The sequence below is a fragment of the Delphinapterus leucas genome, chromosome 10 (assembly GCF_059928025.1).
Source record: "Delphinapterus leucas isolate spDelLeu-1000000601 "Yukka" chromosome 10, BTC_Dleu_Yukka2, whole genome shotgun sequence".
Classification (NCBI taxonomy): Eukaryota; Metazoa; Chordata; class Mammalia; order Artiodactyla; family Monodontidae; genus Delphinapterus; species Delphinapterus leucas.
Window position 1 is genome coordinate 39,339,674 of NC_143138.1, and position 22,770 is coordinate 39,362,443.

The following is a 22,770-nucleotide window of genomic DNA, read 5'->3' on the forward strand; positions in this document are numbered from 1 at the left end:
AGCAGGAGGCTGGCGATTCAGGGCCTTCCACATCAGTGCTTCCGTTTCTTTAGATCCAATACCTGTGAGGGCTGGGGCATATTCCTGCCACGAACAGTGGCCCTGGATGTTGACGGAGACTGCTCAGGCAATCGAGACACCCCTCCCTGGGGGCATGTCCCAGCTCCCCCTGCTTCCAAGGAGCTGGTGGCCCAAGAGTAAAAGAGCTTGCTAGGCATCCTAGGAGAGGATGTCTGCATTGGGGGAGAGGGTGGGGCACATCCATGACAATGGAGAGAGGAAAAGCGGCACCTGCAATCCCTGCAATGCTCCCATGCAGGAGGGGTCAAACCCAAGAGCTCTTTCCGTCAAGTCCCTTTCCCTGCATCCCTTCCTTCCCACCAGGGCTGGTCTGGTCCTACCATGTACTTTTCAGTGGGGTCTGACTGTGGCTTTGGAATTCCATGGCCCCAGACACCTAGGTGGGTACCCCCAGAGCTGGGTACCAAAGCTAGGACTTCAGCACCAGGCAGCAGGGGCATCAGAGACCCTGGGTACCTTGGCAAAGGCACCCCCCCCTCATGGGGCTTTGCCCACTTGGAGCAGTGGACTGTGTGCTGTGTGTGGAGGGGCTCTGATGACATAACACAAGGTAAGGTAGAGAAAACAGAGTTCCTCCAGCCCACCCATCTTGAGGCCTGAGGCCCAACCGGAGCCTGGAAGCAGCGCTCACACTGGTCTTGCTTGGCTACCGGGAGCCTACTTGCTCAGCTGTGGGCAGGAAGCCACCGGCAGCTCCTCAGGGCTTCTCTCATACCAGGGCTTCCTTCCCCCTGTGCCTCGGGGAGGGCAGGCCCACCAGTCGGGCACAGAGGCTGAGTGAGGTTTGTGCCCGGGATACAGGGCCAAGAGCCTGATTTGACCAGCCCTGCCACCAGGGCCCGAAGCTGAAAGAAGGGAGGAGGAGGGAGGGACCCAGGTGGAAACTTGAAACTTTTATTAAATACTCATTCACCCGTTTGCCACCACCATCCAGAGCAGGAAAAAAAATTATCAAAATGGAATTAAAAAAAATAAAACCAATTACACCCAATCCCCAGTATGTACAAGGCTGCTCCCTACCTCTCTGCCACAGAGAGGTTGGGGAGCAGCTGGGGGTAGGGGTGGGGCTGGGCACCTTTTCTCCAGCCACAAGCCCCTGAGCAATTCTGACTGCGGTGGCAGAAAGTCCCTGCTGCCAAGTGGCCAGACATCTCGGCTGGCCTCCGGGGAGGTGGTTATTGCTGGGAGGGGCAGTGCTGGACCCAAGCTGCCCCTACTGGGCTGAAGGGCTGTCTGCCTTCTCCCCTAGTGGGCAGTGACCAGTTGGAGCAGAGGACCAGTCCCAAGAGCAGCCCCAGTTGCCACCTGAGAAGGGGAGTGGACCAAGGGCGGGAAGGGTGTTTTCTAGAGAGAGGAGAGGGTGCTCAGCTGATTTTGGGGGGAGGACACCCCAGTGCAGCCTGCTGATCAAGCTTGTCCTCCTTAGCTCCTGAGGATGACACACTCCCCCGATTCCAGCTGCTTGGCCCTACTCTTGGGCAGGACCCCTGTGCCCTTCAGGCCATTTTCCTGCTGCCTTCTTGCCCTAGAGACCTGTGTGGCCACCTTCCACGTGTCAGCCACAGCCTGGGCCCTTGGAGGCAAGGATGCCTGTACGGCATGGCACCTCTTCCGACATGGTGTGGGACCCAGCCCTCTTGGGCTCAGCAGCCGTTCTCCGAATCCGTGGTCTCCAGGGTCACAGTCCCTTGCTGCATGGCAGCAGTGGCTACGCTGATGGCCTCCTCTAAGGTCTGCTGCTCCTCCAGCTGTGGAGAAGGGGGAGGAGAAGGAAGGAGAGAGTGAGACCCTCCCTCCTAGATTCCAGTGGTAGTATATGAGGCCTACTTTTTTGAATCTCCACCCACCCAGTGCCAAACGCCTGAGAACTCAGTAGGGCCCCAAGAAACAGGAAGTTCACTCATAGAATCTTATTAGGCTAGGCATGGTGAGGAGCCATGGAACAGTCCAGGGTCAGACAGAGCAGTTTGCTCATAGAAGGGGAATGACTGATTGGAGTAATCATCTACTTCAGCCTCCTTATTTTCCAGATGAAGAAACAGGGACACGAAGACATTAAGGGTTTAGACCACCAGGGAGGCTGCCATCGAAGTTATCCTGAAGGTCAGAAGGGGCTCCCTACCCTGACTCAGTCAAGAAAGAGCCTGAGACAGGTGTGTGGATGCAGGCAGAAAGGGATTTGTCCTCTGAAATGGGCTCTTTTTGAGCCAAATGCTGTCCTCTTCAAGACCTCCATCTAGTTCCCCTTCCCTTCTAGCTCCTTTCTGTGGCCACAGTACCCTACCAGACCTCAACTCACCTGCACCGCAATGTGAGTTCCATTGGCTGTGGCTAACAGCGCCACCTGTTGATGATGAAGAGATGCTACACTTGAGTCCTCAGCCACCACAGTCCCAGAGGTAATGATTGTGACCTGAAATATAGAAGAATGAGGTTTTCCAACACACCTACATTACTCTCCCAACCCCCAATCCAAAAAATCCCTCCAAGCAAGGTGGCCGGGAACAACCCAGAAGGAAATGAATAAAACCATTATGGGTCAGATTAATTAATTAGCTTGGGGCTCAGAGCTAAGTGGGGTTGTATTTTACTTTAATTTACAGCCAACTTAATTTAGGAATTTTGAATCACAGAAGGGCAGAGCTGTAAAAGGTCCCAGAGATAATTTAATCCCCTCATTTGAAGATGGACTAAGGTTCATGGAAAAGTAACTTGCCTATGGCAGCAAAGCAAATTAGGGGTAGACTGAGATTTAGAAACTGTCTCTTGACTCCCAGTGCAATGCTTTTCAACAAGAGTTGCTGATAACCCAGAGAAGATTTAGGGAAGACCCTTTATGTATGGGAATCTTGGTCCTCGTATGAAGGCTTGACTAATTAAGCCTGCACTTTAGGGCTCATCCCACAGAAAGGAAGGACAAGAGAACAAGAAACCCCAAGCAAACCGCCTGGCCATACGGGCTGCGTCTGGGTGCCATCGGCGCTGACCATGGTGACTGTGTGTGTGCCAGATGTGGCAAGGTCATCATCATGACTAGGGATGGTGAGGGTGGTACTGCCGTGCTGGGTCACCATACTGATGGCACTCCCCAGTGCCTGCAGGTCTTCTGGTGACAGGCTGACCTGCCAACAGCAAGGAAGAAGATGAGCTGGGAGTGGAGGGGAGGGCTGTCTGAAAGCCCCTAGGCAGATGAATCTGCTCTCCCAGAGCAGGTTCACTTATTGGTAAGCTAGAAGATTAGCTTCTTGTCACAGGGTGGAGGGAGTCAGGACAGGCAAGTAAAACAGGCCCTAGGATGCAAAGGGAGGCTACACTGGAAGAATTCTGCTGACCACACCTATTTATCACCACTTTGCCTCAGGGCTCTGTTCCATGCAATTCAGGGTCTCCACCTAATTTCATCCTCATATCAACCCCGAAAATCATAAGTGCACTTGACAGTGAGGGTGCTGACAAACGTCAGGTTATACTGCTAGCTAGAAACGCCAAGTTTCCAGATCCCACACCATGCTCTGGCCCGTGTACCGACATCTCTCTCTTGAGAAGGACATCCAAGTGTCTCACTCAGATGAACGGGACCTGTCAGCCTCCAAGTAAAGAGGGAAACTACTAACTGTGCTCCAGAAGTCACAGAGACTGAGCTGGAAGCATGAGGAAGAGGGGGGTGCTGTGTTACAAGACTTGGTACCCTCGGCCTCAGCTCTGAGATCCATAAGGCTAAAAAAGAGAAACTGGGTGGACGTAGGGCTGTTAGAACTTGGAGCTCCCCAGAGACAGTGGGAGAGGGTACCAGCCAGAGTGGCCCACCCTACCTCTACCCCCAGGGTCTGTACCTGCTGGGCACCATCCTGAGTGATCAGAGCCACCTGGGGGGCCCCATCTTCCTCGGTCACCATAGCCACTTGGGCAGGGATGTCTTCACCCTCTTCTTTCACTTCCGACAGGTAAGCAATGCGGGGTCGTTTGGGTAGCGGGTTCTCCTCGGCTGCAGAGGCGGCTGGGAGAGGAGAGCCCAGGCTGACATCTGCCACCAGGTGGTCACGGGGAGGCCCGGCTTGTCCCCACTGTCACCTCCTGCCCACGCCCCTCACCCTCGAGCTGCTGTTGCTCATAAAGGGCCTGCTCGCTCTCCTCCGTGGCCTCCAGCTCGCCGTGGGCGCTGCGCTTGTGCATGGCCAGGGTAGAGGTCTGCCGGTAGGTCTTGCCGCAGGTGCTGCAGGTGTAGGGCTTGCAGTGTGTGTGCACCACATGGTGCTTATACAGGCTTGAGTACTCGGTGAAGCGCTTCCCGCAGCCTGGCACCGTGCAAACGTATGGCTTCTCCCCTGGGGACACTGGGCTGTGAGGGGGGTGGGACCTGGGGCTGGCAAAGGGGAAACTAAGGGGATAGGAGTGGGGGACAGGGTTGGTGAAGGGAGAGCCAGAGGGAGGAAGAGGGACTGAGATCTGGGACTCTGAATGGACAGAGGTGGGGAAGGTGGCCAGTGGAAGGCAGAGGGGACGTGAGTGTGGGACCACGGAGCCCAGAGACGAGGTGGAGAGAAAATGGCAGGGGCAAGGCCGAGGCTAGTGAAGGGGCTGGTGGGGGTCCTGGGCTTGTGAACAGAAGAGGCAGGAGATAGAGAGGGGTGACTGATATGTCAGGTACAATGGGAGAGTGAGGGGACACATGCGTCTGGGAGATGACACAGAAGGCTGGACAGGGACGTAACACTGGGGAGGGTGAGGATACACAGGAGTCACATGGACAGTGGATGAGGTGAGGAGCTGAAGATGACATTTCTCTCTGCTTTTTCCCCATCACGCCTGACCCTGGGCTTTTTCTGGGAGCTCAGCTGGAGAGGGAGAATTTCGGGTGGGTATAGAGAGGCAGCAGGGAGCTGAGAGGGCCAGCAATGCCCATCAGATTGGACCTAACTGCTGAAGGAGGAACCGCTCACTGCAAGTGAGAGTGGTTCTGGGGATATGGCCGAAACCACCGAAACCCCGTGCCCTGCCCACGGACCAGCCTGGAATGACGTTCTGGGCTGCGCGTCGAGAACATGTTTAGGTCAGAAGCCTATGGTAGAGGGGGCTGGGGCCTCAGGGGTGGCCCTTGCATGCCAGCTGGCCCACCTGTGTGGATGCGCACGTGATTCTTGTAGTTGGTGGCACTGGTGAAGCCACGGCCACAGTGGGGCTCGGGGCAGGTGTAGGGCCGCTCGCCCGTGTGGGTGCGCACATGTACCTTGCGGATGTTAGATGTGGTGAAGGAGCGGCCACAGCCCTCAAAGGGGCACCGGAAGGGGCGTTCACCTGTGGAGATGGGCTGTGTGAGGGTGGCTCTGAAGGGGTCTCGCGGAGCAGGGCGAGCCCTGGGCTCAGAGCCGGGTCTGAACGGGGCAGGGCGGGCAGGGCCCAGCCTACCGGTGTGGGTCCGGACGTGCTTCTGCAGGTCTCCGGAGGTCTTGAAGGCCTTGCTGCACAGCTCCTCTGGGCACTTGTATGGCTTCTCACCAGTGTGGGTGCGCACGTGGCTCTTCAGCCCATATCCTGTCCGCGTGTGGGAGGGAAGGAAGGAGGGGTGAGAAGAGCATTGGGTGGGGCCTCATCCTCCACCAACTCTTCTTCCTAATTCAGAGGCTCTCCATCTTTAGGTCTGCTCGGCGAGGCTCCAGACCTCCTCTGGCACAAGAAGCCTGTGTCTGCCTCTATCCCACCCCTGGCTGGGCAGGTAAGAGGGGCCGGAGAAGCCCACTCTGCTCTCCTTCCCTCTCCAGGGGCAGCTGGTGCCATTCCAGAACCAGTGTAAGAGGGAACCTAGAAAACCTATGGCTAAAGGGCCTCAATTCAGAGGCAAAATGAAGCCTAGAGGGATTCAACCGACCACCCGGCACCCCCAGCTGGTGGGTATCAGGGCTGACACAGAGGCAGGTCTCTCTGCCAACCCCCAGCTCCTGCTGCCTCTTGCCTCTGTAACAGGGTTTCCTCCAGAGACGGCGCCCTGCGTCAGAGCACTCCGACAGCAGTTTCTCCAGAAAGGCAGCCTGGTGCTTGGCTTCCTTGAGGGAGTTGCCAGAGCTAATTTAGAACCCTCTCCCCTCAACTGGAAGCAGTCCACCTTGGTCCCCATCCAGGTAGGTTACCTGTGGCAAAGGCCTTTCCACAGCTGGGGAAATCACACCTGTATGGACGGTCACCTGTATGAGCTCTCTCATGTACCTGTGAGGACAAGCAATCATGTAATTCAAAGGGACAAGGGTATGAATGGGCAGTTTAGTTCTCGTTAGGGCTCGGAGTATCAGCATTGGCCACCTCCTTTATTTTGCTTCCTCTTCAGCTGAGATGCCCCCTCCAGAGACCCTTCCCTGATTCTCTTCCCTCCTGCATTCTTCATGTGTGTCAAAGCCCTCTGTGCTGACTTTTCTGTACACTCATCTCTTCCTTCCAGGAGGCAATGAGCAACTCGAGGTCAGGGACCAGTTCCAGTCAAAGCGGGAAGGCAGAATTACAGCCTGCTGGGAAGATGGCAAGGCTAAAAGCTCTCTGCAGCAACCTTACCTTTAAGTGATGAGCGGTGGTATAGAGGCGCCCACAGCCCTTGTAGCCGCAGCGGAATGCTCTGTCCCCAACCTGCTGTCCTTTGCCATTATGGGGAGCCTGGCTGTCATGCAGAACCTGAGGAAAAAAATCTTGGGGTCCCTATATGTATTCTCCTCAATGAAAGAAGGGAAGAGGTAGGACACAGGACCCAGCTGGCCCCTTAAGACCCAATAAATAGGGTTAAACCTACCAAAGGGGAGAAGTGCAACCTGGGTGACAGATCCAGACAGACGGAACAGACACCGGGGCATGCTGCAGAAGAAATGGGGCTGGCACGTGGAGTCACCACCAGCTCTGATAGATAGAGGAATGACTAAATGTCATAGGGGCTGTGACAGCTTTGGGAGAAAAGGCATCTCCTAGATGGCTAGGTAAGGTGGGGGAGGAGTGGTCTGAACAGCCACACTTGAGCTGGGTGGTGACTCCACATGCCAGCTGCCCCTTCTTTTGACCACCAACCTAGGAGGCGCAACTCTGGACATGTTTATCCTCTGATGGGAGGAGATCCCTCCCTCCCTGGGGGAAACCTGTGTTTGGAAGGGGCATTAACAAGTGGCCTGCTGTGGGGGTGAGCTCACCTGCGTTCACCGGAAGTGAGGTGGTCACAATCAACAAACTGCACAAGTGCCCGGGGCAGGGCCCGAAAGTCCCACCAGAAGCCTCAGCTCTAACCACGGCACCCGGCTATCTAACAAGTCGTTCCCTTCCCTTTCTCCTGCGAACACCCTTTTCACACCAGCCTCTGGCTTCGTGGAGCCCTTACTGTTCTTCTGCTTTCCTAGGCAGAGTCCTGCTGGGACTGTCCCTCAGTCTTTGTTTCTGGGACACTATGGTCTTCCAAGGAGATCCTGAAACAGAACTCCGGAAGTCGTGGTGAGCAGGACACAAAAGAGGGAGACCAAATCCATGGCAAGGTCTGTCTAGTCAGCTCCAGGTCAAGGGGTCAAGCAGCTGACAAAGTTCCATGGATACTTAAGCAGCTGGTGGGTGGCAGGAGAGGGTCACAGGTGGCCAGGCCTGCTCGGCAGGCTAACCCGCTCAGGCGTTCGGATTTCATTCCCATGTCCCACTGGCTCTTGAGGTAATGAAGGGAATCAAGGAACTTCAGGGCTGGAAGCGACCTCTGAGATCATCTGGCCCCCTCTCATCGTATGAGACAGGAACAAGCTGAGGCCTAGGAGGGGAGTGACTTACCCAAGGTCAGACTAGGTAGAGGCAGAGCCAGCACAGATCTCAGGGCTCACAATTTAAAGCTCAGTTGTCTTTGCAACGTCTGTAAGCCTCAAATTAGGCTTCTAAAATACACCTAAAGGAACTGGCGTGGGAGTGGGCATAGCCCAGAGGGGCCTACTGCAAAGTTTTGTGCTTCAATTTGAAAAGACACGAGGATTTCCTTTTCTCTTTTATGATACAGCCACATTAGTTTTATTATAAAAATAACTCCCCCCAATCTCTGGGTAAAACGGGTGTTCCAGGAAGCCCTGCCGCATCTGCCCTGAGGTGCTGCTGTTCATGGGGAGAGGGAACACCCCGGTTTGGAAAGCTCACAGATCTCTGTACCGGTTCCCCCTACGGGCAGGACCACAGCCCCAGCAGAGAGAGCTTAGACTGACTGATGTTTGGAAAGCCAAGATCCTTTTTCTTTGCAGCTGAGCTACTGTGCAAGCCTTATGTTCCAAGAATCCCAGCTGCTCTGTTACATCTGCTCTTGTCACTGCCTACTGAGGTTATTTTCCCAAATGACTTAATAAGTCGCAGAGAAGAAATAAATACAAGAACATCTGACCTCCGTGGACTGGAAAACTAATAAAATTCACTGGCAAGGCAAGAGCTTTCTCAGACAGTACAGCCAAAGTGAAGCTGGGCCTAAATTCCCACCGTACGGATATCGCTGTTTCCTACAGCTGCCTTCCCTCTGCACAGACAGCATAAACAAGCGTGAGTGTACACAGCTGTCGGCGGCCCTGGCCAGGCTGCGATGCTTATCCGAGACGATGACATGTGAGAGATAAGTCGGGGGAGCCAGTGTGGAGGGGCAAAGGGAGTAGTCCTGGCCATGTCCAGGCACAGGACTGCCCTTGTCCTCTAGAAAGGTGGCAGGTTTGGCAGGGCCAAAAGAGCTCACCTTGCTGGCGTACTGCTCCAGGGCCACCACTGTGTCCGCACTGAAGCCCTCATCATCCTCTGTGGCCAGGTCCTCCAAGCCCACCTCTGTCTGCACGGCCAGGATGGTGCTGTCGGATGGCACAGCCACGGGGTGGTGAATGTAGGCAGTGGAGCCATCTTCCAGCTGGACGGCTTCCAGGGCACTGGGGTCATAGCCCTCTGCAGGGAACATGCGGTTAGCCCAGATGCTGCACAAGGGCAAAAGACGCGGCTGGGACCTGGGCTTTAAGGTAACGAGAGGTACATACACCAAGGAGGGTTTTAACCTCGGGTTTCTCCTGGTCCCTCACTTTGGCGATTCACTCTGGCTGGCCTTCCTTCTGGGGCAGCCTCTCCTAAGGATGAGGTCTCCTATGGAGTACCGATTGGGAACCCACAAGCTCCGTGAGGACCCAAGGGGACCATCATCTTGGCCTAGATGACCACAAGAACCTCCTAGCTGGTGGCCCCTCACCCCCTCGTTCCCTCCAGGCAGCAGAGCATCCAGAGGGTTCTCTGCAGGACACAAATGCGATCACGTTACCTGAGGCTCTAAACAGTTCAACCATGTTGCATCTGTCTCAGGATAAAGACCAAAACCCTTATCCTGAAGCTCCAGTGCTCTGGCTCCCGGCCTCTCTATTCAGCTTCATCTCACCCACTCTGCCCTCACCCCCAGGACTTGAGCTCCTAGTAGTTCCTTAGACGTGCCGTTCTTTCTCCCTGCCCACCCCTGTTTCTGGACCACACATGCTGTTCCTTTTGTCTGGGGTACTGAACCCTCCCTGCCACTGCTCTTCCCCAGCTAAGCCCACTTCACCCTCCAGCTCTCAGCTCAAGTGTCACTTCCCCAGAGAAGCCCTCCCTGAGCCTGAACCCCGTTTGCAATGATCAGTTCATCATGAGGGTTCATTTCAGGCCTATTTCCCCCACTAGATTCTAGGAGAGTAAGGGCTATGTCCGACTCTGTTCTCTCTTGTATACTCCACACCTAGTACCATGCCTGGCACGCAATAATTGCTCAAGAAACAACTTGTAGAAGGAATAAACGATTATTCTTCAATACCTTAAAAGCTTAATTCTTAAAAAAATGATAGTTAAGTTTTTAGTCCTGGTCTTCGATGACGTCATTGGGTCCTATGTAAAGCCCTAAGAATTTGTGGCTGTGCTGGAGCCAAAGCCGCCATCAAGGCCCAGGCTGCAGGCCCCCATGCTCAGCCTCCCGGGGGCAGAAACAGCTGTTCCTGTGGTCCATGCCAGCGAAGGCAGGCGAGCCTGCTGATCCAGGTGAGCTTGGAGACCATAGCTCCATGTCTCTGCCCCAGCTCCCAGGGTGCACAACTCCAACCCCCAACCTCTGCCAGTTCTGCTTCCCTTCATTCTTGCCAGTCGTGATAACTGTGACCCCACCTTTGGGTGTGCGGTGTATGTAGGCCATGCTGCCATCTTCCAGCTGCACAGGCTGTCCATCCTCAAAGGAAAGAGGTTCTGTAACGAGAGCAATGCCTGCCTTTCTCTGGAGCTCGGTGTCACAGAGGCGGGTCCTTCAGTGGGGGCTGCCTGGCCTGCCTCATGAGGCAGGGGTGTCTCAGGATGCCCTCACCTTTCTGCACTGTCACTTGGTGAATGTATGCAGTGGTCCCGTCCTCGAGCTGGATCACTTGCCCTTCAAGAAGCTTCTCTCCTGTGGAGGTGGAAATGGAGAGAAGCGGGCCAGGCCCAGAAGAGGGCTGAGGGACACATGCCTGTTTTAGCAGAGGCCTGTTGGAGGCACAGACCGTGTGTCTAAGCACAGGTGACATTCTCCATGTTACCTCATTCCCTCCCTCCCAGAGGTACCGGGGGTAGAGACATCCTGCCGTGAGGAACCCTATAGCTCCCAGCAGATTCCCTTCCTGTCACTCACAGGAGGAGCAACTTCCTTTATTATTCTACCCACACCTGGCAAAGTGGGGACTTCCAACCTGGCAGTAAGCTGCTGAGATTGAGCTAAATGGCAAACAAAGGATGCCCTGAAATGTGGGAAGGCCCCAGTGCATCAAAGTTCAGATCTGACTCAAACTAACTAAATCAAAATACATTCCCTTATCTCCCACTGTGGCAGTATGGCAAGACCTAGACCCTCTGATAAGGCAATATAGCTTAGAGGTTAAAAGCAGTGGACTCTGGAACCAGTCCAGGCCCCCTGGGTTTGAATTTCAGCTCTATCTCTTACTAGCTGTGTGATCTTGGACACCTTATTTAACCTCCCTGTGCCTCAGTTTCCTCTTCTAAGAGCAAAAGCCTCTTAGGTTTAGAATTAGAATTAGATAGGCCTCTCCTTATGTCCAGTGAGTTTGAGAGGGAGAAGGGGTAAAGGAAGTGAGAAAGGGAAGAAGGAAAGGGAGACTGAAGACTTAATGACAAATGCTTTCTTTGTTCCTTTCTTTACAAGTTTCAGGTTTAGGAATTTGAGCTCCTATGATGTGGGAAAAGGACCAGACAGCTACTTCTGGCTCACCTCTGCTGATGTCTCCCAGTCAGAAGAATTCCCAAACTTGTCCCCAAACTGAGTTTTCTTGGGTCAGTAACTAACAGTTCTACAACCCAGCCAGAGGCAGGTAAGGTGGAGACAAAGATAAGAAGCAGGAGTGATGGGCTTCCCTGGTGGCGCAGTGGTTGAGAGTCTGCCTGCCTGCTGATGCAGGGTACACGGGTTCGTGCCCCGGTCCGGGAAGATCCCACATGCCGCGGAGCAGCTGGGCCCGTGAGCCATGGCCGCTGAGCCTGCACGTCCGGAGCCTGTGCTCCGCAACGGGAGAGGCCACAACAGTGAGAGGCCCGCGTACCGCAAAAAAAAAAAAAAAAAAAAAAAAAAAAAAAAAAGAAGCAGGAGTGAAAGGCAGTTGAGACCAGGGGAGAGCGACTCCCCCTCTTCCCTCCCGCCCAGCAAGCAGTAAGCTACCCTGCCTTTTAACACTTTAGCTGTCCTGGCAAGGGCACCAGTACACGGGGTTCTGAAAGTGTCATCAGAGCTTCTGCTAGCGGAGTGGGTTTTGCTTCAAGGTGGGAAACAAGATGTTGAGAAGAGTTATTTGGGAAAAAATTTCAACTTAGAATTTCCTTTAACAAGCAGAGATGACAATGGGGAGAGGCAGAGGGGAGAAGAGCTGACCGTCAGGGCCCTCGTACCCCACTACAGAGGTGACTGTATGTTCCGGTTTGCCTGGAACGGTGCCAGCACCTTTATTCATAGCACACTCTCCAAAGTGTCGGCTTTGAATAACAGGTTTCACGCTTACCCTAATTATAGGTAAGTGTCATAAAATTTTAGGGCTTCCGGCTGGCTAAGCTGGGCCCAGGCAGAGCTGCCTGCTGACAGAGGTGAAAGTGCCCTGGTCAAGAGTGTCAGAGGAGCTCACCAGCAAGAGAGCTGCCTTTCAGGACAGTGAGGTTCTGGTTCCTGAGGGCCAACTCTGCTCTCAGCAGTGTGTAATCTGTTGTGTGTGTGTGTGTGTGTGTGTGCACTCGTGTAAGCACACACTACAGCACCATGCAGGAGGCAGAGAACAGAGCCAGGAAGAGTGACAAGAAGAAGATATAAACGGAGAGGTGGGGGAGGCAAAGAGATCCAGACATAAGAAGACAAGATGTAAGAAAAGAGTGTGGCTTTCTCAGGCCAAGTGTTGCCACTTGTTTTTTATTCATTCGGTCAACCATTAATTCATAACAGAAGACTGAGGCATGGGAAATACCTGGGTCCACAGAGTAAACACAGCCCCATCTATAGTTCCTAAGTTCTTCCATCCCACTGAGACTGCGGCGAAGGGGCAAGACCTGTGATGGGAAGTCTGCAAACAGAGGGTTGCAGGCTTCACAAGTATTCTAGAGAAGTTCCATTACCACAAAAATGAAGCCAACCAGACCCATACATCATCATATGGAAAGAGCTTATTGATGAGTTTAAGGGGCCTCTTTGTCGTCGTCAGGAAACAGATGATTTAAAATGAAATCAACAAACAATTTATCTGTAAGCTCGGGACCTGAAATACATTTTGACAATGTGTTGAAATGAAGGAGGGCAATGTTAAAATGACAGTGCAGTCATGTGGATGGCGGTGCTTACAGAGTCCAGAAATGACAAAATAAAGAGTAGGAATGAGGCGGTATTTCGCCAGTGCTGTCCAAGAAAGACACGCATGCCATCTGGCAAGCCTGAGAATGCTGGCGAGAAAGAAAAGAGGCTGTCAGGATGGTGAGTGTCCCTGGCCAGAAGGCCCTGCCCTTCAACAACGCTCTGTTCTGACTCCACGCCCTCCTTGAGAATCTGAATTTCAGGTAAATCTGAATTTCAGATAAACAATGAAGTTTTTTTTAGTACTTGGTGTTATTATGTTACTGTTTTTAATATTTAATCCCATGTTTATACATGCCTTCCTCATGCAGTATGTGGAACATACTCATACTACAAAATTATTCGTTGTTTATCTGTAATTAAAATTTAACTAGGGCTTCCCTGGTGGCACAGTGGTTAAGAATCCGCCTGCCAATGCAGGGAACATGGGTTCGAGCCCTAGTCCGGGAAGATCGCACATGCCACGGAGCAACTAAGCCCGTGCGCCACAACTACTGAGCCTGCGCTCTAGAGCCTGTGCTCCACAACAAGAGAAGCCACTGCAATGAGAAGCCCGCGCACCACAATGGAGAGTAGCCCCCGCTTGCCACAACCAGAGAAAGCCCGCGCACAGCAACGAAGACCCAACGCAGCCAAAAATAAAAATAAATAAAATTTAAAAATTTAACTGTGTGCCCTGTATTTTTATTTCTGGTCACCCTAGTGGGGCCTAAGGCATGAGATCTATGCCTGGGTGCCCTCTGAACCTAGAAGAGTGTCTTGTACATGGTAGATGCTCAGAAGATAGTTTGACTGCTTAAACTTGCTTAAATTAAAATGAACTGCTTCTAGAAAGCACTGAGAAACTGGAAAAGCAGGAAGTCACAACCAGCACTGTGTTCATCCATTCCAGAAATATTTATGAACCACTCACCACATGTCAGGAAACCTGCCTTTCAGAGGTCTTGGCTCCTATAGCTAGGCTAGTCTGATTTTCTAGCCTGCCTGCGTGGCATTTCATTTTAACGAGTTCCCTTTCCATCAATCACCTTGAGAGATTCTCATGCAGAGCAGGTTGTGGCAAGCAGGCCGGAAGGCAGGGTGGTCGTGAGACTCTGGGACGGGGACAGGGCGGGATTCTGAGGTCCCCGGAAATACCTTTGATAGCTTGCTGGACGTAGGCCGTCGTCCCGTCACTGAGGGTCACCGTCTGCAGCCCCAAGCTCTCCATGGCAAACTCCTGCTCGTACACTCAGACATGAAGTTGTCTTCTTCCCAGCACTGAGAGCCACAGCTGATGTCAGAGATTTCCTTTGGCGTCACAAATCTGAGAAAACGGACAGTGTCATATTATGAGCTGCACGGCTTCCTCCTGCCGCAAGGACACACAGTGACTGTGAAGGAGGCCAGCCAAGAAGAAAAAGAGGTGAATTCTTCAAAGTAGAGAACTATGTTGGTTTTTATTAAGAGAGTTCAAAATATACACACTTAAGAATTCTAAAGGTTGAGCATGCAAGAGAAGCATGCCAGCCAAATTGATTGTAAAGTAAGATTTCATTAAACAAAACCTACTTTTAAACTTGCTCCCCTTAGAAGGGAGCCCCACTGAAGGCAGGCGGCCAACCCCACTGCTGCTGGTTCTTTGTGACCATTCTGACATCTCTCCCGTGCTCAGATCTATCCATTCACCAGCCTTGTAAATATCACACAGGCATCACAAACAGCACAAGTCCCCAGCAGAACTCACAATGTTCCCCACCCCAAGAACTGTTCCACTCCCAGTATCCCCTATCCCAGGGATGGCATGTCCAGCCACCCAGAATCAGTGGGGGTCATTCTTTTTTTTTTTTTCCTTTGGCCACATGGCTTGAGGGATCTTAGTTCCTGGACCAGGGATTGAACCCGGGCCCTCAGACTGAAAGCACTGAGTCCTAACCACTGGACCACCAGGGAATTCCCAGTAGGGTCATTCTTGATTCCTCCTTTTTCCTCAGAAGTCTAGGTACACCACCATCTTACATCATACACAAAAATTAACTCAAAATGGATTAAAGAATTGAATGTAAGACCTGACACCATAAAACTCCTAGAAGAAAACATGGGTGGTAAGTTCCGTGACATCAGTCCTGGAATGATTTTTTCGGATTTGTCACCAAAGCAAAGGAAACAAAGGCAAAAATAAACAAATGGGACTAAAAAACTAAAAAGCTTCTGCACAGCAAAGGAAACAATCAACAAAATGAAAAGACAACCTATTAAATGGGAGAAAATATTTGCAAATCATGTATCTGGTAAGGGGTTAATATGCAAAATATACAAAGAATTCATATAACTCAATAGCAAAAAGCCAAACCATCCAGCTGAAAAATAGGCAGATGATCTGAAAAGACATCTTTCTGAAGAAGATATATAAATGGCCAAAAGGTACATGAAAAGATGTTCAACATCCCTCATTACCAGTGAAATGCAAATCAAAACTACAATGAGATATCACCTCACACCTGTCAGAATGTCTATTACCAAAAAGACAAGAAAAAACAAGTGTTGGCAAGGATGTGGAGAAAAGGGAACCCTTGTGTGCTATTCATGGGAATGTAAATTGATGTAGCCACTATGGAAAACAGTATGGAGGGTCCTCAAAAAATTAAAAATTTGATCCATGAATTCCATTTCTGGGTATTTGTCCAAAGAAAACAAAAACCTTAACTTGAAAAGATATATGCACCTCCATGTTCATTGCAGCGTTATTTACAATAGCCAAGACATGGAAACAACCTAAGTGTCCACTGACAGGTGAATGGCTAAGGAAGCTGTCACACTTACTCACACACACACACACACACACACACACAATGGAATATTATTCAGCCACAACAAAGAATGGAATCTTGCCATTTTGACAACATGGATGTACCTTGAGGAAGGACATTATGCTAAGTGAAATAAGTCAGGCAGAGAAAAAACAAACACTATGATCTCACTTACATGTGGAGTCTTAAAAAAGAAAATCTAATGGATTCATAGATACAGAGAACAGACTGGTAATTGCCAGAGGCAGGGGTTGGGGGTAGGTAAAATGAGCAAAGGGAGTGAAAAGGTACAAACTTCCAGTTATAAAATAAGTCCTGGGGGATGTAATGTACAGCATGATGACTACAGTTAATAATACTGTAATGCACATTTGAAAGTTGCTAAGAGAACGGATGTTAATTAGACTTACTGTGGTGATCATTTCACAGTATATACAGATATCGAATCATGTTATACACCTGAAACGAATGTAATGTTGTATGTCAATTATACCTCAATTAAAAAAATTAAAAGATAGACAAAAATGTCTAGGTACCTAATTTCAGATGAGTATCACCTTGCACCTCTTGACTAATGTAAGAGCCTCCTAACATATGTCCTCAATAAATTGTTGCCTGTTTCCTATTCATTTTGTAATACTGTGTCAGAATGTCTACGTACAGATCTAAATCTACCACTTCCTTGATTAAAACTCTTCAGTGGCTTCCTATCACCCTAAGAATTCATTCTCCTTTGCAGGCAAGGCTGGTCCCCTTATAAGTCCCTGCAGCCCTGGCTACTACCTCTTCCTGGCACTCACAATCCTGGAGTCACCTACTTCAGTACTTATCACTACCTCTTTAACACATGTTGCCTATACAAGACTTTGGGCTCCAGCCTGGCTCCTGGTTCACTGTGGGCTCTCCACAATTCCTTGTTCAGTGACTTACCAGGTCCTTGTGCCAGGAGGGAAGTGCTGGAGTGTCCTACTGGCAGCACTTGCTCTGCGTCTGCCGTAGTACAGAGTGTACTAGAGCCTCTGCTCTAGGCTCAGGGGTTAAGATTCTCTTTGCCACCCATCCATAGAATTCTCCTGGACCTGGAGTCTGGACTTCCTGCTTGATTCTCACTACCTGCCAGCTGATCTCAATCAGCGCTGCCCAAACTGTCTTCACATCAGGGCACCCAGAGAGAAGGATATTTGTATGTCACACTTTGGATGCTGCTGCTTGAAGCCAGGAGCAACCAGCTGGGGCTTTGGCAGCCCGAAGGGCTGAGTGGATCAGTATTTTGACAAGACTATAGCCCAGTTGTGACACAATGGTTGGGATACTCTACCCTAGACTTGGCATCTTTATTCATTCATTCTGTCCACAAACATTTACTGAATGGGCTAAGCTCTGGGGATAGCAATACTACTACCACTAATAGTGAATACTGCTGGAGAGCTAACCATGTACTAGGCATTTACATATAGTAACTCGTTTAATCCCTAAAATGGTCCTTTAATTAAATACTATTATTATCCTTATTTTACAGTTGAGGGAGTTGAAGCCCAAGCCATTAACTTGTTCAAGGTTGCACAGCTAATAAATGGAAGAAGAGGATTTGAATCCAGGCCATCTGGCACCAGAGTGGGCTCTTAAGTAATCTACTCTGCTGCAGAGGTTTTTAGCTGGAGTTTATGAACCCTGAAGCCACCTGGTAAAACTTTTATGGTGTGTGAGCTTGTATGTTTTTCTGAAGAGGGGAGAGTCCATGACTGTCATCTGAATCTTACAGGGATTAAAGGAGGTAAAGAACCACTGGCCTAGGAATTCCCACATCTGACTCCTCTTCTTTGGTCTACTAGGATCCTGGCAGTGACCCCAATGTTGCCCAGGGTCCTGATAACCCCCACATGGTCCCTATTTCATGAAAGCTCTGGTCCTGGCCTCTTTTCATCTGCTCCAGGACCTTCAACTTTCATTCTCTTGATCAGGGAGAGAAGTTCTTTTGGGAACCTGTTTTCATATAAACAGCATTGTGTCAGAAATAAGAATACACCTGAGAGACCTAGGTCGGAAAACAAAGCAGACTGTAGGTTGAAAAGGGATTACAAAATGGCCTCAGATCTTTATAGCTGGGCCCTGTGACTGCTGAAGCAATGGTTGGTTTGATTTAGCTCATCTGTATTCTATTGAGACTTTCTGAGGAAAATCTGTGCCATGGTTAAAAACACAGGCTCTGGTGTCAGCCTTGGTTCTAATCCAGACTTTACCTCTTTGATGCTGTGTACCCTTGGAAACTAACTGAACCTCTCTGAAACTTAGATGCTACTTCTAAAAAATGAGGATAGTAGTGGCGCCTTCTTCAAACGTTGCTGTAAGGATGAAATGAGTTCACATATGTCAGCATTTAGCACAGTGATGGCACACAGGAAGTACTCGAGAAATTCTGGCTCTGAGGAAGAGGATGGAAGAGGAACCTAAAGGGATATGCTTTTGAAGCAATGGGTATTTCTAAAACAGCCAAGAGTACTGGCAACAGCTCGGGACCAGAAGTCTGCAGAAAGGCTTTTAACCTCGATTCTATCTTCTGTGACTGCCTCTTAATCTGTAAAATAAAGTGTTGGTCCAAATGACCCTAAAATCCTTTCCATTGTTCGTGCTAATAACACTTATCAAATATATAGTCCTTAATATGTGTCAGCTGCTGTTCAAAGCACTTTACCTATATTAACTCTTTTAATCTTAAAAATAATGCTATGAGGAAGTAGGTACACTATCCCCATTTTACAGATGAGGTGACTGAGGCTTAGAGGTGGAGTAATTTGTCCAAGGTCCCAGAACTAGTTAGTGCTGAAGCCAGGATCAAAGCCAGGCTGGCTGGCCGCAGAGTCCATACCTCTCAATATCTGGTGCATTTCTTCCTTTTGCTAATCCACCGTGACACAACATCAGCTCTCAAAACGCTTGAATACTGGTTGTTTAGCTTTCATCTCACCCACTGCAACTTAAAACCAGTTCTTCTCGACCTGGCCACATGGAAAGAGGGAAGAGCTGGTAGCCACATTTCCCAAAATAACTCAAAGAAATAACTCTTTTAGACTCAAAGAAAACAAATCTCCACTCTTTTACATGTTCTCACGTCCAGGCTAAATACAGTTTTCCTCCTTAAGCCTCATAATATACACCTTTAAAACAGTCTACTCTTGCTCTCCTCCCTTTCCCTGACCTCTGAAGCTGCTTTCCGACAGAGCCTGACGGCAGGTGAGGAGAAGGTGCTTCCCGGCTGCCAGGCATGTACAAGTGTCTAATTGCCATTTTTCTCCCTTTCTTTTGTTAAAAGATGAATCCTCCTGTGCCGGTACTAAACCAACAACAGTGACACTGGCAGAGCCAAAGAGAGGCTTGTGACTGCCTCAGGATGGCTGGGTCTGAGCAGTTCCCGCCTGTACTTGACATTTCAGATTCATAACTCCCGTGGCCCTCTGAGAAAGAGGAGGGGGAGCGGGGGAGCAGGGGCAACTGCTATGTTTTCTCCTTGGAGGGTGTAAGTTATACCAGATCCCTAATGACCTGAGCTGGGTACAGGGGAGAGCCAGTCTGGCGGAAAGGGGGGAGTGGGGAATAAGAGCATGACAAAAGGTAGGGATGAAAAGGGAGACGGACACTCCCAGAATTAGCAGCAAGCCCAATTCCTGTTTGTTGCATTTTTAAATGAACTTAACCTACTGTTTGCTCTGATGCAGGAAACAACCCTATGGCTTCATAATATATAAATGTGTTTCCTACTGTAAACATAAATTTTAATTACCAGTGAGATAACATTTAGAAAAACTTTCTAGACACATAGAATCTTTAGGTCTCTCTATGAAAAAAGATGTGCTTAAATTGCCTCCCTAAAGCAGAAAAATAAGAGAATTGACAGATGGGAAACGAAAGAGTAGCCACGTATTTGTGCTTCTCCACTTTGTCATGGTTTAGATCTAATCTGATCCACACCCAGGCTGGGCTTCACCTTGACTACAGGCACCTGTTCACTAGTCTATCATTGTCTGCTAACCTGAACTCCCTGGTCGTTTGGAGTAAGGCTTTATGTACTCTGCCTCAGCCAGCCCAGAGGGCAACTGTATTGAGAAGCCAAAAAAGAGAAAAACAGAACGTTTGCTTGGAGAGAGAAGAATGCTCAACTTTGAAAAAAAAATGACAATTTTCACTCAGATAATTCTTCATTTGGAAATATAGAAAACTTCTCAGAGGGGACAAAGCGACATTAGGTTGGGAGGGATGAAGGCTGAGGGAGTCAAGTGGCAAACTAATTAGAACGGGATTTGGAAGAGCTGTAGTAAAATGTTTTCAGTATTTGTGATTATAGAAGAAGACTTCAATGCACACACAAAAAGCCTAGTGAAACAGGCTTGGTTCTGTGGGTTTCCAAACACTAAAGAGAAAACAGGAAATTAATAACAGAAACATATTTAAAACATCAGCTAAACACCTCTTTCCAAAAGGCACAAAGATGTTAAAAGCCCAAAGTACTTTTTAGTATGGTTCTTGTTTGGCTACTACAATTTTATAGGTTTGAATTAGTCACAGAAAAGGGAGTATTTAGGCAAAGTGGATTATTTTCAATTCCAAAAGGGCAATGAAAATGCATACTCCTTTACTGCAGAATGGCATTCATTTAAACTAAAACAGATAACTTAAAAATCTAATTTTCGGCCAAATGTTTAAGTGAATTTTAACACCTTAGTTTGTAAACATTCAACAGAGCAATCACGGGGGAGTTTCAAACCCACCTTTAGTCCATGAAAAGAAAAGTGCAGAATAAAGGCAATTTGGAAGGGTTACCCTAAGGATATCACTTTACATCAACAAGCAAATTAATACAGATATGGTGAGGTTACATCTCAATTGTTTCTGGAATTCAGCTTGGGATCACTGCTGGCTTGAGAAGGGCTACTTGAAAACGAAACACTCCTTCAGCATCAGGAGGAACTGGATCATCACGGTTATTTAGACACGTCATGTTATTTAAAACATCACCCTGGGACAAAAAGGTTCCATTTATATTACCAGTTTATCAAAATGGAACAACATCCAGATCTCAACCAAGATAAGCAGGGAGTTCTGGACTTTTGAAGCATAAGTAAATCAAGTCAAAAAGAACAGTTGGCTTAAAAAAACCCTCGACGGGGTCTTCCCTGGTGGTGCAGTGGTTGAGAGTCCACCTGCCGATGCAGGGGACGCTCGGGTTCGTGCCCCAGTCCGGGAGGATCCCACATGCCGCGGAGCGGCTAGGCCCGTAAGCCATGGCCGCTGAGCCTGCGCGTCCGGAGCCCGTGCTCCGCAGCGGGAGAGGCCATGGCAGTGAGAGGCCCACGTACCGCAAAAAAAAAAAAAAAAAACCTCGACATTAGGGGAAAATACTAAAGAAATAAAACATAACACATGATATTAAAAACACATATAACTGATAGATAACTAATAAGGACCTACTGTATAACACAGGGAACTCTACTCAATACTCTGTAATAACCTATATGGGAAAAGAATCTGAAAAAGAGTGGATATATGTATATGTATGACTGATTCACTTTGCTGTACAGCAGAAACTAATACAATATTGTAAATCAACTATACTCCAATATAAATTTTTAAAAAAACACATGTAACTGAACTGTACACTTAAAAATGGTTAAGATGGCAAATTTTATGTTCTGTGTATTTTACCACAATAGAAGAAAAAACTAGGTAGAAAAGAAAACCACATGCAGACACTTACAAACCTCCAAAAACATTATCAAATTCCCACTGGACAAATAAGGCTACAATATGAATTCACATAAGCAAAAAACACTAATATTAAAAAAAAGTTTAATTGGTAATTAAAGAACAAGAAAGAATAATCATGATGATATTATACTTATCAAATTACCAAAAATCAAAGTAACAGTACTCACATCCAACAGACAATGAGATATCACTACACACCTATTACAGGAGCCAAAATTCAAAACACTGACAACACCAAATGCTGGTGGGAATGCAAAATGGCAGAGTAAAACGGTATTCTGCAAGACAGGCAGTTTCTTACAAAGCTAAACATATTCTTACCATAAAATCCAGAAATCCTATTCTTAGGTATTTACCCAAATGAGTTGAAAACTTATGTCCACAGGAAAACTTGCACATGGATGTTTATAGCAGCTTTATTCATAATTGCCCCAAACTGGAAGCAATCAAGATGCCTTTCAATAAACAAATTGTGGTACATTCATACTATGGAATATTATTCAGCAATAAAAAGAGCTATTAAGTCACGAAAAGACATGGAGGAACCTTAAAATGCATTTTGCTAAATCAAAGAAGCCAATCTGAAAAGGTTACATATAGTATCATTCCAACTATATGATGTTCTGGAAAAGGAAAAACTATAGAGACAGTGGAAAGATCAGTGGTTGCCAAGGGTGTAGGGCGAGGGGAGGAGGGATGAACAGGTGGAGCATAGGTCAGTTTTAGAGCAGTGAAACTATTCTGCATAAATCTATAATGGTGGATAACTGACATCATACGTTTGTCAAAACCCATAGAATGTACAACACAAAGAGTGAACCATAATTGTAAACTATGGACTTTAATTAATAATAATGCCTCAACATTGGTTTATCAATTGTAGCACATATACTACACCAATGTAAGATGTTAGCAGGGGAAACTGGGAACTGGGGGCGGGGGGTTGGGGAAGAAGGGAGTATATGGGAACTCTCTGTACTTTCTGTTCAGTTTTTCTGCAAACCTAAAACTGCTCTAAGAAACAGTCTATTAATTACAAAAAAAAAAAATTTGAACCATCAGTGTTGGCAAGGCCAGGAGAGGTGGGCGCAAGCGTGCATTGCTAATGGCACTATAGGGGCTCCAGGTTCTCCAGAGAACAATCTGTCAATGCTTACTTAACCCCACCAGGAAAGGTTCAGGATCTGAGATCTAATCATCTCATCTTCATAATTCATCCCACGAAAAGAATGGACAGAAAACAAGAGCTACTTGCACAGAATGCTTGTTTAAACGTTTCAGACAAGAACCACAAAGACC

At 48.7% G+C, this 22,770-nt stretch overlaps 1 protein-coding gene and 1 long non-coding RNA gene across 4 annotated transcripts in view; one reads left to right on the forward strand and one right to left on the reverse strand.

The window, feature by feature from the left end:
- Positions 1-954: 954 nt before the first annotated feature.
- ZNF76 (zinc finger protein 76) overlaps positions 955-22,770 on the reverse strand; it is a 31,965-nt gene continuing 10,149 nt past the window's right edge. The window contains exons 2-14 of one of the 3 annotated variants that reach the window (XM_022581680.3): positions 14,060-14,228; positions 10,412-10,492; positions 10,219-10,296; positions 8,789-8,988; positions 6,622-6,738; positions 6,207-6,282; positions 5,488-5,613; positions 5,197-5,376; positions 4,173-4,406; positions 3,915-4,078; positions 3,039-3,203; positions 2,381-2,494; positions 955-1,829 (exon numbers count right to left, since the gene is read on the reverse strand). In XM_022581680.3, coding sequence (XP_022437388.2) covers positions 1,725-1,829; positions 2,381-2,494; positions 3,039-3,203; positions 3,915-4,078; positions 4,173-4,406; positions 5,197-5,376; positions 5,488-5,613; positions 6,207-6,282; positions 6,622-6,738; positions 8,789-8,988; positions 10,219-10,296; positions 10,412-10,492; positions 14,060-14,132 — 1,713 coding nt within the window. In that variant the 5' untranslated portion in view covers positions 14,133-14,228 and the 3' untranslated portion in view covers positions 955-1,724. Of the gene's footprint in view, positions 1,830-2,380; positions 2,495-3,025; positions 3,204-3,914; positions 4,079-4,172; positions 4,407-5,196; positions 5,377-5,487; positions 5,614-6,206; positions 6,283-6,621; positions 6,739-8,788; positions 8,989-10,218; positions 10,297-10,411; positions 10,493-14,059; positions 14,229-22,770 lie in introns of all 3 variants that reach the window. The other 2 variants (XR_002645719.3, XM_089918004.1) reach the window with 2 other exon arrangements.
- On the forward strand, positions 1,038-15,935 carry LOC149748213 (uncharacterized). Its single transcript, XR_016394463.1, has 2 exons — positions 1,038-5,794; positions 6,043-15,935. It is a non-coding gene; the product is annotated as an uncharacterized LOC149748213 (long non-coding RNA).